This window comes from Giraffa tippelskirchi, chromosome 5, assembly GCF_054371585.1.
Source record: "Giraffa tippelskirchi isolate mGirTip1 chromosome 5, T2T-mGirTip1v1.2.pri, whole genome shotgun sequence".
Lineage (NCBI taxonomy): Eukaryota > Metazoa > Chordata > Mammalia > Artiodactyla > Giraffidae > Giraffa > Giraffa tippelskirchi.
In genome coordinates, this window is record NC_137279.1 from 72,589,848 (window position 1) to 72,606,108 (window position 16,261).

The 16,261-nt window shown below is 37.3% G+C and overlaps 1 protein-coding gene across 13 annotated transcripts in view; it reads left to right on the forward strand.

The window, feature by feature from the left end:
• Positions 1 to 16,261, forward strand: part of CFH (complement factor H) — a 118,536-nt gene that overhangs the window by 67,868 nt on the left and 34,407 nt on the right. For 6 of the 13 annotated variants that reach the window (XR_014054710.1, XR_014054711.1, XM_081493300.1 and 3 more), the window contains 5 exons: positions 7,691 to 7,873; positions 9,472 to 9,648; positions 13,652 to 13,828; positions 14,758 to 14,943; positions 15,054 to 15,233. Coding sequence is in view for 11 of the 13 variants with exons in the window: in XM_081493300.1 (XP_081349426.1) it covers positions 7,691 to 7,873; positions 9,472 to 9,648; positions 13,652 to 13,828; positions 14,758 to 14,943; positions 15,054 to 15,233 (903 nt within the window). In the remaining 2 variants the exon portion in view is untranslated. The remainder of the gene's footprint in view (positions 1 to 7,690; positions 7,874 to 9,471; positions 9,649 to 13,651; positions 13,829 to 14,757; positions 14,944 to 15,053; positions 15,234 to 16,261) is intronic. The other 7 variants (XM_081493303.1, XM_081493307.1, XM_081493309.1 and 4 more) reach the window with 3 other exon arrangements.

Genomic DNA, 16,261 nt, shown 5'->3' on the forward strand with positions numbered 1-16,261 from the left:
TGAGCTGCAGGAGTTGCTTGTATATTTTGGAGATTAATTGTTTGTCTGTTGCTTCGTTTGCTATTATTTTCTCCCATTCTGAAGGTTGTCTTTTCACCTTGCTTATAGTCTCCTTTGTTGTGCAAAAGCTTTTAATTTTAATTAGGTCCCATTTGTTTATTTTTGCTTTTATTTCCAAGATTCTGGGAGGTGGGTCATGGAGGATCCTGCTGTGATTTATGTCAGAGAGTGTTTTGCCACTGTTTTCCTCGAGGAGTTTTATAGTTTCTGGTCTTACGTTTAGATCTTTAATCCATTTTGAGTTTATTTTTGTGTATGGTGTTAGAAAGTGTTCTAGTTTCATTCTTTTGCAAGTGGTTGACCAGTTTTCCCAGCACCACTTGTTAAAGAGATTGTCTTTTCTCCATTTTATATTCTTGCCTCCTTTGTCGAAGATAAGGTGTCCATAGGTGCGTGGATTTATCTCTGGGCTTTCTATTCTGTTCCATTGATCTATATTTCTGTCTTTGTGCCAGTACCATACTGTCTTGATGACTGTGGCTTTGTAGTAGAGCCTGAAGTCAGGCAGATTGATTCCTCCAGTTCCATTCTTCTTTCTCAAGATTGCTTTGGCTATTCAAGGTTTCTTACATTTCCATACAAATTGTGAAATGATTTGTTCTAGTTCTGTGAAAAATACCGTTGGTAGCTTGATAGGGATTGCATTGACTCTATAGAATGCTTTGGGTGGTATACTCATTTTAACTATATTAATTCTTCCAATCTATGAACACGGTATATTTCTCTATCTGTTCGTGTCCTCTTTGATTTCTTTCATCAGTGTTTTATAGTTTTCTCTGTATAAGTCTTTTGTTTCTTTAGGTAGACATATTCCTAAGTATTTTATTCATTTTGTTGCAATGGTGAATGGTATTGTTTCCTTAATTTATCATTCTGTTTTCTCATTATTGGTGTATAGGAATGCAGGCGATTTCTGTGTGTTAATTTTATATCCTGCAACTTTACTATATTCATTGATTAGCTCTAGTAAGTTTCTGGTAGAATCTTTAGGGTTTTCTATGTAGAGGATCATGTCATCTGCAAACAGTGAGAGTTTTACTTCTTCTTTTCCTATCTGTATTCCTTTTATTTCTTTTTCAGCTCTGATTGCTGTGGCCAAAACTTCCAAAACTATGTTGAATAGTAGTGGTGAAAGTGGGCACCCTTGCCTTGTTCCTGACTTTAGGGGAAATGCTTTCAATTTTTCACCATTGAGGATAATGTTTGCTGTGGGTTTGTCATATATAGCTTTTATAATATTGAGGTATGTTCCTTCTATTCCTGCTTTCTGGAGGGTTTTTATCATAAATGGATGTTGAATTTTGTCAAAGGCTTTTTCTGCATGTATTGTGATAATCATATGGTTTTTATCTTTCAATTTGTTAATGTGGTGTATTACGTTGATTGATTTGCGGATGTTAAAGAAACCGTGCATTCCTGGGATAAAGCCCACTTGGTCATGATGTATGATCTTTTTAATATGATGTTGGATTCTGTTTGCTAGAATTTTATTAAGGATTTTTGCATCTATGTTCATCAGTGATATTGGCCTGTAGTTTTCTTTTTTTGTGACATCTTTGTCTGGTTTTGGAATTAGGGTGATGGTGGCCTCATAGAATGAGTTTGGAAGTTTTCCATCTTCTGCAATTTTCTGGAAGAGTTTAAGTAGGATAGGTGTTAGCTCTTCTCTAAATTTTTGGTAGAATTCCGCTGTGAAGCCGTCTGGTCCTGGGCTGTTGTTTGCTGGAAGATTTCTGATTACCATTTCTATTTCCGTGCTTGTGATGGGTCTGTTAAGATCTTCTATTTATTCCTGGTTCAGTTTTGGAAAGCTATACTTTTCTAAGAATTTGTCCATTTCTTCCAAGTTGTCCATTTTATTGGCATATAGCTGTTGGTAGTAGTCTCTTATGATCCTTTGTATTTCTGTGGAGTCTGTTGTGATCTCTCCATTTTCATTTCTCATTTTGTTGATCTGATTCTTCTCCCTTTGTTTCTTGATGAATCTGGCTAATGGTTTGTCAATTTTGTTTATCTTCTCAAAAAAACCAGCTTTTAGTTTTGTTGATTTTTACTATGGTCTCTTTTGTTTCTTTTGCATTTATTTCTGTCCTAATTTTTAGGATTTCTTTCCTTCTACTAACCCTGAGGTTCTTCATTTCTTCCTTCTCTCATTGCTTTAAGTGTAGAGTTAGGTTATTTATTTGATTTTTTTCTTGTTTCTTGAGGTACGCCTGTATTGCTATGAACCTTCCCCTTAGCATTGCTTTTACAGTGTCCCATAGGTTTTGGGTTGTTGTGTTTTCATTTTCATTCATTTCTATGCATATTTTGATTTCTTTTTTGATTTCTGCTGTGATTTGTTGGTTATTCAGAAGCGTGTTGTTTAGCCTCCATATTTTGGAATTTTTAATAGTTTTTTTCCTTTAATTGAGGTCTAAACTTACTGCATTGTGGTCAGAGAAGATGACTAAGATGATTTCTAGTTTTTTGACTTTACCAAGGCTAGATTTATGGCCCAGGATGTGATCTATCCTGGAGAAAGTTCCATGTGCACTTGAGAAAAAGGTGAAATTGATTGTTTTGGGGTGGAAAGTCCTGTAAATATCAATTAAATCTACCTTGTCTATTGTATCATTTAAAGTTTGTGTTTCCTTTTTAAGTTTCTGTTTATTTTATCTATCCATATGTGTGAGTGGAGTATTAAAGTCTCTCACTATTACTGTGTTATTGTTAATTGCCCCTTTCATACTTGTTAGTATTTGCCTTACATATTGTGGTGCTCCTATGTTGGGTGCATATATATTTATAATTATTTTATCTTCTTCTTGGATTGATCCTTTGATCATTATGTAGTGTCCTTCTTTGTCTCTTTTCACAGACTTTATTTTAAAGTCTATTTTATCTGAAATGAGTATTGCGACTCTTGCTTTCTTTTGGTCTCCATTTGCATGAAATATGTTTTTCCATCCCTTCACTTTCAGTCTGTATGTGTCCCTTGTTTTGAGGTGGGTCTCTTGTAGACAGCATATATAGGGGTCTTATTTTTGTATCCATTCAGCCAGTGTTTGTCTTTTGGTTGGGGCATTCAACCGATTTATATTTAAGGTAATTATTGATAAGTATGGTCCCGTTGCCATTTACTTTGTTGTTTTGAATTCGTGTTTAAACGTCCTTTCTGTGTTTCCTGCTTAGAGAAGATCCTTTAGCATTTGTTAGAGAGCTGGTTTGGTGGTGCTGAATTCCCTCAGCTCTTGCTTGTCTGTAAAGCTTCTGAATTCTCCTTCACATCTGAATGAGATCCTTGCTGGGTACAGTAATCTGGGTTGTAGATTATTCTCTTTCATTACTTTAATATGTCCTGCCATTCCCTTCTAGCCTGAAGAGTTTCTATTGAAAGATTAGCTGTTATCCTTATGGGGATTCCCTTGTGTGTTATTTGTTGTTTTTCCCTTGCTGCTTTTAATATTTGTTCTTTGTGTTTGATCTTTGTTAATTTGATTAATATGTGTCTTGGGGTGTTTTGCCTTGGGTTTATCCTGTTTGGGACTCTCTGGGTTTCTTGGACTTCTGTGACTATTTCCTTCCCCATTTTAGGGAAATTTTCAACAATTATCTCCTCGAGTATTTTTTCATGGCCTTTCCTTTTATCTTCTTCTTCTGCGACTCCTATGATTCGAATGTTGGGGCGTTTCATATTGTCCCAGAGGTCCCTGAGGTTTTCCTCATTTCTTTTGATTCTTTTTTCTTTTTTCCTCTCTGCTTCATTTATTTCCACCATTATATCTTCTACCTGACTTATCCTATCTTCTGCCTCTGTCATTCTACTGTTGGTTCCCTCCAGAGTGTCTTTTATCTCCTTTATTTCATTATTCATTATATATTGACTCCTTTTTATTTCTTCTAGGTCCTTGATAAACATTTCTTGCATCTTCTCAATCCTTGTCTCCAGGCTATTCATCTGTAACTCCATTTTGTTTTCAAGATTTGGGGTCATTTTTATTATCATTATTCTAAATTCTTTTTCAGATCGATTCCCTATCTCCTCCTCTTTTGTTTGGTTTGATGGGCATGTATATTTTCCTTTACTTGCTGAGTATTTCTCTGCCTTTTCATCTTGTTTAGATTGCTGTGTTTGACGTGGCCTTTCTGTATTCTGGTAGTTTGAAGTTCCTCTTTATTGTGGAGGTTCCTCACTGTGGGTGGGGTTGGACGGGTGGCTTGTCAAGGTTTCCTGGTTGGGGGAGCTTGTGTCGGTGTTCTGGTGGGTGGAGCTGGATTTCTTCTCTCTAGAGCACAATGGAGTGTCCAGTATTGAGTTTTGAGATGTCTATGGGTTTGGTGTGCCTCTGGGCAGCCTGTATATTGATGCTCAGGGCTATGTTTCTGCGTTGCTGGAGAATTTGCATGGTATGTCTTGCTCTGGGACTTTTTGGCTCTTGGGTGAAGCTTGGTTTCAGTGTATATGTGGAGGCTTTTGGATGATCTCTTATTAATTAATGTTTCCTCTGGCTTTCAGTCTTATTCTTGCAGTAGCCTCAAGACTCCTCCATCCATACAGCATCAATAATAAAACTTTTAGGTTAATGGTGAAAAGATTCTCCACAGTGAGGGATACCCAGAGAGGTTCACTGAGTTACATGGAGAGGTCAAGGGGGGTGTTGAGGTGACCAGGAGGAGAAGAGGGGGACTCAAACGTGGAAAGAGCAGTCTAGCCAGTAAGCACTTCCCTCTGTGCTCTCCACAGTCTGGAACCCTCAGAGAGGTTCACAGAGATACACAGAGAGGTGGGAGGAAGGTAATAGAGGTGAGCATGAGTAGAAAGGGAGGAATCAAGAGGGGAGAGAGAGATCTGGGCAGTATCCTGTTCCCGAAGTGTTCTCCGGTGCCCAGAACACCCTCAGAGATTCACAGAGTTGGGTTGAGAAGAGAAGGAGGAGGGTGGGAGATAAAGGTTCCCTGGGGGAGAAGAAAGAGCGTCAATAGGGGGAGAGAGTAATCAAGCCAGTAATCCCACTCCTGAGTAAAAATGGGTACTATAGATTGGGTTCTTAAATGTACAAAATTGATATCCAATATGTAAAACAAAGATTAAAAATCTAGAGTAGAGGTTAGACTCTTAAAAAAATACAATATAAGAAAAAAGAAAACAAAATCACAAAAAGTGTAAGATATATGTATGCAGTTTGCTTTCAAAATAGGTTTTTTATTTTCTGTAAGGTAATAGTGGGTTATAAAAATGAAAATTAAAGGTGTGATAGAGTACTTAAAGAAAAAAGAAAAAAAATTTTTTTAAATGATAATAGTAAAAATATATCCAGGACTTTCTCTGGAGCTGTTGTGAGCAGTGTGGGGTCCGTTCAGTTTCAGATAGATCCTTGTTCCTGCTTATACTTTTCAAGATCTATAGGCCCCTTTCAATGTAGTCGGTGTTAACTACAGGGATTTTAATCTGTTGGCCTGTCACTTCCAAAGCGCTTCCCTCTGTTTATTTGGCTTCTGTTTGCAGGTCTCTTCAGTGTCTAATTTCCGCCCTGCCACAAAGGGGTGGAGGTGGTCTCTTTAGGTTCACTTGTTCAGTTGTGCTGTGGGGAGGGAGGAACACTGCAAACCAATATCACTGGCGTGTGTGTGGAGACCTCGCAGTGTCTCGGCAGCACTGGGTTTGCCCCTGCTCAAGGCGTGTGTGCTTTCCCAGTCTACCCTGCTCAGGCTTCAGGTTACTCTGCTGGAGAGTGGGCCCTGAGATGCGTGCACTTCCCAGGTCTAAGCCGCTCAGATTCAGGTTCCTGGGTACTCCACAAAGGCGCAGACTCGTTTGGGCCCACGGTTTTTGCCCATCCCCGGTCGGAGCAGCTCAGGCAGCCAGGAGTTTGGCGAGCGCACTCTCCCCTGTTGGGGCAGTGCGGTTATCACCTCCCTGGTCCCCGCTTCGGTTTACGGGCGCACCCGGCACCGGTATGCTTTGTGTCAGTTCTGGGGAGCTGGTTTCTGGCTACGACCCTCCCGGCGGCTGTCAACCCTCCGGAATCTCAGGCAGTCTTTGCTTAGAAAGTGGAAGCCTGTTTGCTGTTTGGTAGGGGGTGCCTCTCTGGGGCCGAGTTTGCCCCTTTCCAGCTCTGGCTGGACCCGCCTGCCCGCTGTGTCCGGCGGGGGATGGGGTGGTCCGCAGCCGGCTAGCTCTCCTCTGGTATTGCTCAGTCCTTTGTTCTGTGAGCAGGCCGGCAGTGCCTTAGATTTGGGCTTTTCGCAGGATAGTTCTCTCTCTCTGGCTGTCCCACAGTTTAGGTTGCTATCTCACGTTAGCTCCCTCAGATTGCCCTTGGGGCGTTCAGGCCCGGTCCTTACCCTGCGCAGTGCCGTCCACTCCTCTCCATTCAGCCCCTACTTGCTGGTGGCGGATGCGACCGTCTGGGGTTCTTTGCTGGGAGTTGCCTTTAGGCACGTAATCTGTGGGTTTTATTTATTTTTTCTCCCAGTTATGTTGCCCTCCGAGATTTGAAATCTTCCCCCAAACCAGTCGGTGAGAGGGTTTCCTGGTGTTTGGAAACTTCTCTTTTACGACTCCCTCCCCGGAACGGGTCTCCGTCCCTAACTCTTTTGTCTCTCTTTTTATCTTTTATATTTTGTCCTACCTCCTTTCGAAGATAATGGTCTGTTTTTCTGGATGCCTGATATCCTCTGCCAGCATTCAGAAGTTGTTTTGTGAAGTTTGCTCAGCGTTCAGATGTTCTTTTGATAAATTTGTGGGGGAGAGAGTGGTCTCCCCGTCCTATTCCTCCACCATCTTAGCCCTGCCTCCTCTATTTTCAATTTTAAGTAATTATTGATTTTCATTCTTTATCATTTTCTATTATTGCTATGTAATTTTAAAATTCCTCTCAACACACTTTTTTGTTATCTCATAAATCTTATTCAACTTTACTTATCATGGTTTTAGTTTGATTCAATTCAAAATATTCAGAGTTTTCTCTTTTGATTTCTTCTTTATCCATGAATTGCTAACAAATTTAGCCGAGTTCTATGAAAATATCTAGTAGGTGACAGATTTATACTTTTTCAAGTTTAGTCATTCATGGCTTGAAGGATCATCATTTTTTCCTTAGTAGAATGAATGCATGTATCAATCTTTGTCATCTTCATCTTCATTGAACTCCATGTACTTATATGGCTTTAAGCATCCAGTTATGATGACAACATTTCAAATTCTCAGAGACAAAGACTGGGGTCACTATGGTGGAAGTTTCTGTGATCGTCACCTGATCTGTGTTCTGGGTTGCTTAAGAGATCCAGACTAGACAATACTTTCAACAAGTCCCAGGAAACCCACTGCTAATAGATTTCGAACATGGTGTGGGATTCCAGATCCTTTAGACAAACAGATTTCCAATAATTTCCTAGATGGGATGCGGAGTCTTTTAGATCTTGCTTTGTTCTACAAAATAGAAATCAAGTGTCTTGGTTTAATATCTTTGGAAACTCATAGTCTTTTGTTTCTTTTTTTCTCTTACACAGGAACTTAAATGATTAGAATTTTCTTGGTTTATATTCCTAAACAACTCTCCTTTTTTGTATCGTTACCTCATTTGGGTCCTTATGGAAAGTGTATCAAATATATGCTTACCTTTTCTTTATGCTTTCTCCCTTTTAGAAACATGTTCAAAATACGAAATAAGAATTGAGAATGGATTTTTGTCTGAATCTGCCTTTACATATCCCCTAAATAAACAAACAGAATATAAGTGTAAACCAGGATATGTAACAGCAGATGGTAAGACATCAGGATTAATTACATGTCTGCAAAATGGATGGTCAACTCAACCTGTATGCATTAGTAAGTAATTCATTATCTTAGTATTCTTTATCCTGATGATAACTATACAAGTACTCTTTAAGTTTGTTCTTTTATCTTTTGCTTTCTTTCTTTCTTTTTTTTTTTGCTGGGGCAGGGTCATATGAAATGTTTTGTGGTTCCATGGATGTATTTGAAAAGATCAATTACAAAGCTTTGGAAAATGTATCTTTTTTTTTTTTTTTTGCCTTTAATGATTAATTACTAGTGGAGTAGAATATCATTGTACTATTTAGTTTAACGTATTGTCACTTTAAAACATCCTGTAACTAAAAACTAATTTTGCTAAGAGTCTACCTCTATTCTGGGATGAGTTCATTTATTTTTAGCTGAGACCTTTATGCTGATTGCATTTGCTTTTATTTTAGGAGACTCTTAAGCCAGAGTTTCTCCCACTAAGCCTAAAAGTTATGTTTTTAAGCAAAGATGTGAGGCCATGGTGCATAAACTTCAAATAATATGATATATAATTCATATGTTTGAGTCTCTAGGATAGATATCCTTGTGAAAAATTCTCTCTTAGGAAATCTTCATAAACATCTATTTAGTGGAGACAGAGAAACACTTCTAGGCAGGATCTAATTTTTCTGTGCTGAATGTTTTTCCTGTAGCACCACATAGATGTTTATGAAGATTTTCTAAGAACAATTTACGAGCTTGTCGTATTCATTCCAAACCTATTCATTAATATTTTTGAAGTGATATTTCACATATTCACTTTAAGTGAAGTGGGTATTTATAATATCCATTTCTACTGTTTTCATTTTAGTTTTTCCAATGTCTATACTTGCTACAGGCACTACACCCTCAAAATGAAAAAACTTGCACATATCAAAATTATTTTATTTTAATATATGACAATTTTACATTCTAACACTTTTTATGAAAAATGTCTCTATTATTATATTTTACTAGTATAATTTTGCTTTAACACATTATGAAATTTGAAGTCAATTATTTAAACTATTAACATCAGTCTATGGCGTTAGTGAAAACACATTGTTTGTTAACATATTTTCTTGTAAATATCTATAAATAGTAGAACTATGTCTGTATTCAACCTTGATAAGTATAAAAGAATATATAACCATTAGAAATATAGTTGGAAAAGGAAAATCAGCATGTGAATTTTAAAAATTTTATAGAATCTTTAAAAATTAACTTGTCTTTTGAAAATTACTTTTTTTCGGTTAAGTTTTCTCTGGCAAATATGTCACAACTGCTAATAAATCTGGCATGTTAATTCAGAATATGCTGTTATGAAAATAGTATAATACATCTGTAATGGCTTATTTTAATACTAGCTTTGGAACAAATGCATAAGTATAGCAACTGAGGAACAGATTCATAAAGTAAATAATCCAGGAACATTAAATGTTGAGAAAAATGTTGCATAGAAATACACTTTTTTTCACTTTGAGTAATTATTTCAGGATGGTGATATATCACTGGTATTCTTGGCTTATTTTTTATGATTAGTACATACTAATTGGTGAAGCCCTTTTCCCTTGAGAAGAAACTCAATCAAATTGCCCACTAAATAATATTAGAAATGAAATCTCAATTCCATTATCCCTTAGAATCCTGTGACAGGCCAGTATTTGAGAATGCCAGAGCCAAAAGTCATGGCACGTGGTTCAGGCTGAACGACAGGCTGGACTATGAATGTCTTGATGGGTATGAGAACCGAGATGGATGCACCACTGGCTCCATAGTATGTGGTGAAGACGGCTGGTCCGATAAAGCTGCATGTTATGGTAAGTGCTCTTTTCCAGATGTTCTTTCCTTCAAGATAAACAAAATTTAACAGTAATTTTCAGAAGGGTTTTATTTTTACCATATTACACTGATCTAGAGTCATCTTTAAGGGATGATGCTTCCTTCTACTTTAATGTAAACTGGAAGGAGGGGAAGTTTTAAAATCCAACAACTCACTCAGTACCAAAATGACAGATTCTTGCAACCGGTTCAAGTATTTTGCTCATGAGTTTCTGTTTATACCTCCTACCTTGAATGTCAGCTTCTGCAGGTTTTGACAGGTGCTTTTTTTTTTTTTCTTATTTTGACAAGTTCTGAGGACGATAACATGGATCTCTTTTATGTTTGCCAATCAGATGTGTTTTTTTACAGGATTGGAAACAGGGCTTCAGTCTCTGGTAAGCTGAGTGGATGTTGAGTGCCCCACTCAAGGGAAGAGTTACGTGCAAAGCTTTGGCAGCAAAGTAATATTTGGAAAATATCAAGATGGGCGGATTCTACTCAGTGAGAGGCGATTTTATGAGCTGAAGCTGATATGAGGCAAAGGAAAGATGATCCAGGTTATCTGAAGGCATATTAACATTGATTTTATGATTCATGAAAAGGCACAGGGAATTTTAAGAATACGAATGATATAATTTTATTTGGATTTTTGAAAGCTGTTTGTGGAGTTTTCTGTATGCTGTGCTTATGATGGACAAGGGAAGATTCAAGAAACCATGACGGGTGAAAAAGTGTGGGGATTGGATAAATTCTTAGCTGAAGTGATGCAGAGCAGAGGATACATTTAGGATATATTTTTCCGATAATAAATGCAGGTAACTGCCAAATGTTGGTTGTCAGATAGAGCAAAAGGTGAAGGGACTCATGTTTTGAATACCATTTTCTCATAAGCAAGCAAGCAGATGAAAATGACTTTGTATGCGGTACAGGCAGGAGAAAGAACACTCTTGCAAGAGCATCACAACTTTGACCTGAACACTTTGTTTTTGGGCCAATGGGGACCATAAACATTGGATACATCAACTGCAGTGTTGAATGCATAGGTTTAGCCAGGAGATATACACGTGAGATTATCACTTGGTAAATGATGACATCAGGTTGGGAAAGAATGTAGAATGAAAATAGAAGAGAGCTCAAGACTGAGACCTGAAGCTTCCAACATTGAGGTGTCTTGACAGAAGAGCAATAGATGGCAAAGTGGACAGAAAAAAAGGAGGACCCAGAGAATTTAGGGGAATACATGTCAGAATGAATGTTGCGTAGATTGGACAGAAGAAAATGATTTAAGAACAAGGAATTATAAATTGACTAATAGTAATTTCTGTGGAATCAGCCTGAACTGGTTCTATATACAATTCCACCATTTGCTAAGTATAAATCTAAGGGCAACAACCTATTTGAAGCTTTGTTCCCTCTCTTAATCTGTAAAATGATTTAATATTTACAAATGTTCTAATATTTCAAAAGATCTTTTAGTTATTGAAATAAATTATTCATACAAAATTCTTGTCATAACGCCTTCCATACAGTTTACTCAGGGAAATTGTTAACATTAGAGTAGTTACACTAATGAATACTTCTAATTCAGTTAATAAACCAGGTTAAAAGACTAAAAATGTGGTGGATTTGACTACAAGGAAGCCAACAATAATTGTGAAAGAGACAGTTTCAGATGGAGTAGACAGGGAAAAACCTACTTAGAACCTGCTAAATAAATTATTAGTAAGAAATGCAATACAGCATGCAGACATAACTCTTTGAAAAGGCTTGGTTGTGGCAGAGAACAAGAGGTTCAGGATAGAGAGTTCAGATAGACACACAGTGTGAGCTTAATTTCACTTTCAGGCTGTCAGCAAGAACCTAATATGTGCCAGAAGTTGGCTAAGAGTAACTGTGTAGAATACAGTGGGGGATGGTGGTATACCTTTCAAGAGGATTCATGCTAGTATGAAAAAAAAAAAAAAGATGAATTAAGGCAAATAATGAACCATAAAGTAAAAATATCTATCATATTGTTCCAATAAGTATATTCTAAGAACAAAAGAATCCAAGCGCTTTGAAAGGAGGAGGAACTGAGGCTCAAGTTTATGTAGAAAGACGTCTATGCAAAGAAAGCCTAGAAACCATTCGTCAGCAGAGATACATGCCTTTGCAGCAGCAGAGGCAGCAAAGAAGTTGGCCTATTTTAAAAAAGATCAGAGTGTAAAGAATCTGCCTGCGATGCAGGAGACTCGGGTTCGATCCCTGGGTCAGGAAGAACTCTTGGAGAAGGGAATGGCATCCCACTGCAGTATTCTTGCCTGAAGAATTCCACAGACAGAGGAGTCTGGTGGGCTATGTAGTCCATGGGGTCAAAAAAAGTCAGACATACCTGAGAGACTACACTTTCACTTTCAAAATTTCTGAGCCATCTGACAGTAAAATATCCACCTGCATTGCGGGCGACCTGGATTGGATCCCTGGGTCGGGAAGATCAGCTGGAGAAGGGAATGGCAACCCACTGCAATATTTTTGCCTGAAGAATTCCATGGAATTTTGATGAGCTGCAGTCCAGGGAATCCCAAAGAGATGGACACGACTGAGCCACTAACAATTCTAAGTAAAGGGAAAGGCTTTTAAGATGATCATGTCACTCTATGTGAAGACAGCAGTTGGAAAATAGCCTAATGCCAAAATCTTTTTGCTGTTGATAAAGGAGTATTTAACACAGTATGATAAAATAGGAATTTTACATAAGATAAGCACAAAATATGTAAACAAAGTCACATACCATTAGAAGTATTGCTATGTGGAATTTTGGAATAGAATTTTAGGAAAGGAATCCCAATGGTTCTCATCAATAGTAACCTCTCATCTAAGCTACAAAACTCAACATTAAAAGCAGAAACAAAGTTATTGATTTTGGGGGGAGTGGCATTACTTTTAAAACTAGTTAACTTATATATAATTTTATGATAATGTTTGAAGAATTTTAGATAGTATGATCCTTCTTTTTGGTGAGATTCTAATTCTTAAATTCCAGTTTTGAAATTTACAAATTATTGAGCAATAGGAAAGTTCCAAATAAAAATAATGCAATTTTTGATAATATGTGGCAATCCCTGGTGGCTCAGATGTAAAGAAACTGCCTGCAGTGCGGGAGACCTGGGTTTGATCCCTGGAGTAGGAAGATCCTCTAGAGAAGGGAATGAGTTACTCACTCCAGTATTCTTGCTTGGAGAATTCCATGGACAGAGGAGCCTGGACAGCTGTACTCCATGGGGTCACAAAGGGTCAGAGACAACTGAGCGACTAATCCACACGCAGCAATGTCACCAATTTCATAGATTTTACACAATATCAATGATAAGTTTATACATTTTTGAAATGAATCAGAATAATTAAACATATATTAATAGTTAAGATCATTTATAAGTACAATAAGATTAGATGTTTGTGTTGTCATATACATAATCAAGACACCTAGAATATGCCTATGTGACCTTGAACATATTTACTCATTTTGTTTCATGTTTCAGTTTGATTTCTACACTTGCGGATAAAATTAAGTGATTTTTAATGTACCTGTAACTCAAATACAAGAGAAATGTCTCTCTTGTGAGTTCTAGTTTACCAGTTATATTTTTTAAAATACCATTTTTTCATTTGTATTAAACTTTAAGATTGTGTCTTTTTTTAAATTTATACATTTTGAGATCAAAAAAGTAGCATTATATTTTGTAAATGTCAGTGATAAAATCAGATCCAGTATTAACAAGTTGACTTTACAGATAAATTATCAGGATATATATGTTGCTGCTCAATACCTTAATATTTCTCAAAAGTCCCAGATGAGTGCAGAGAGTATAGAAAACCTAACATGTAATTTTTTTTTCACGGAAGAGCATTAATGTGCTGTCCCTCTGTGTATGCAGTACCCAGCACCTCATTTTATGTGACACAAATATTTATTTTGCAATGGTTAAATATTCTCACTCAATTATTTATCTTTTTTGACAGAAAGAGAATGCAGTATTCCTGAAATAGATACATACTTAGATGCTTATCCCAGGAAAGAAACATTTAAAGTTGGAGATGTGCTGAAATTCTCCTGCAGGCAAGGCCGTATTATAGTTGGAGCAGATTCAGTTCAGTGCTACCACTTTGGATGGTCCCCTACCCTCCCAACATGTAAAGGTAAATATTTATCTGACAGTTGTTGGGGCAAGAGTTGGGATTTCAGATATTAACCTTTTTATTTCCCTCTCTTAATTTTCTGTCCACTTCCAGTGCATCTATAATCTAATGCATTAGGCCAGAGATATACCCACCAAGGTGGAGAAGGAAATGGCAACCCACTCCAGTATTCTTGCCTGGTGAATCCTGTGGACAGAGAAGGCTGGTGGGCTGCTGTCCATGGGGTCGCACAGATTCGGATACAACTGAAGCGACTTCGCAGCAGCATACCCACGAAGGACATGTGCTGGGTAGTAGATACCTCAGTTTCCCTTATTTAACAAATTAACCTCCAGGTGCTTCTTGAAATATGTGGTGGAGTATCCACAGAAATGCATGAGGAATCTAACACTGGCAGGATTTCTTGTTAGTTTTCCTTTTTCCTGCAATTCCACCATTAATATTGGATAGTTTATATACTGTGGGCTTTACCTCTAGTGTCCTCAAGTATGTCTAAAGAGTGTTCAAGTAACTTAAAGTCAATCAGTCACATGTATCAAATCATATGAATCAAAGTTAAACTGTTCAAATGCTTCTCCCAAATGACATTTTTTTCAAAAAGTTTTCATACAGTGTTTCTGTGGAATAAAACTATCACTATAATTTATACACCCAGATTGTGTAATTGCCTTGCATATCTATTTAACATGTCTGGATTATTGAACATGCTTTCTGAGCATACATAGACTTCAATATGCTAGTTCAAGATGAGTAATAGAATTAGTAAACATGAGTCTGGTGTAAACACTATTGTTTTTTCATTGTTTAAGAATGCTAAGTAAATTATGTAATAAATAAAAGATCATGTAGAGAGATAAATTTCTGCATTAGCTAGATTTTTCAGTTATAAAACAGACAATGTAACCATAATTTACACAATATTTCTACAGTAGGGAAAGTAAAATCGTGTGCTCCACCTCCTCAACTTCTCAATGGGAAAGGGAAAGAAATACACAAAGAAGAATATGCACACCATGAGGTCGTGGAATATGCTTGCAACCCCAGATTTCTGATAAAGGGTTCTCATAAAATTCAGTGTGTTGATGGACAATGGACAGCTTTACCTGAGTGTATTGGTAATGTATTAAAATTAGTAATATTTAAAGGTAAATCAATACTTTTATTTGTATCTGTATACACATTTCAATAATATTTTAAAGACAAACATATTTTTGTGGATTTTCAGAGGAGGAGCGTACCTGTGGAGATATACCTGACCTTGATCACGGCGATGTCAAGTCTTCTGTCCCTCCCTATCACCATGGAGACTTGGTAGAGTTCAGTTGCAGAGAAGCATTTACAATGATTGGACCCAGATTTATCACGTGCATTAGTGGAGAGTGGACCCAGCCTCCTCGGTGCATTGGTCAGAATACACATCTCAAATTGACCTTTAGTATTTGCAGCCATACTGTTGAAATTTAGAGTTATCCTTGAAAACGTCAGATCTTAACTTATAATGACCCCAAACATTTTATTTTTATAGTTCAATATGGGTCTAAAGAGGAAAAATATAAACTAGCAATAGAATTTTATGCATCTTTCTGTCCTGATACTCACATTGTTTATCTTGACAAGTGTGAAGTTAAATCTTACTGATAGGTACTCACGTGATTAAAATGAGAGTACTAGTTACAAGGAAAATACAGCTATCATTGCAGAAATGCCATTTTTGCTTTTATATGGTAGTCTTTCTTTTAGAATATTTGAAACCAGGAATTATAGTTGAGGAAATAACCATTTGATACGTTTCTGTAGGAATCTTGCCTCTCTCAAAGCTTCTAACAATGATAAATTCTCAGTCTGTTTCAAATTTTGCAAAGAGAGGTTTCTGTGCTGTGGAGGGTGGGCTCAAGCCCTCCCTGTTAGTGGGTAACTCTGTCATGGGAGGCACTTTGGGTGGGGCCAGGAACCTGCCCTGACACATTTCCCTGTCAGAGACTCCTCCTGACCTTTGGATGACCAAGTCTTTGATGACTGACCAGGAGAATCCATCTTATCTGCCTTCTTTCATTTTTCTCTTGGAATAGACACTTCCTGGAGTTTTACTAGGCTCTGCATTCAGAGAGAGCCTGAGTGTCCAGGCCTATTAACTCATTATATTTCTAGGCATTAATTATTCCAAGAAGAAGGTAGGGCTTAAGCTCAGGCCCTGAGTGAGGGCAGGGACAGATAACTGTTTTCTTCACTGACAGTATATAGAAAGACCCATACTCAAAAGACCAGTTGACAGATGGGAGACATTCAGTAGGAGTTTATTTAGTTAAATGGTAATTTTTTTGCTTATTAATCCCTACATTTTTATGAACACATTCCTGTCCTAGGTATTGCCAATTCTTCAAGACCAAACTTCATCTTTGTCCTCTTCTATCTCCTCAAATGACCTCACCTCAT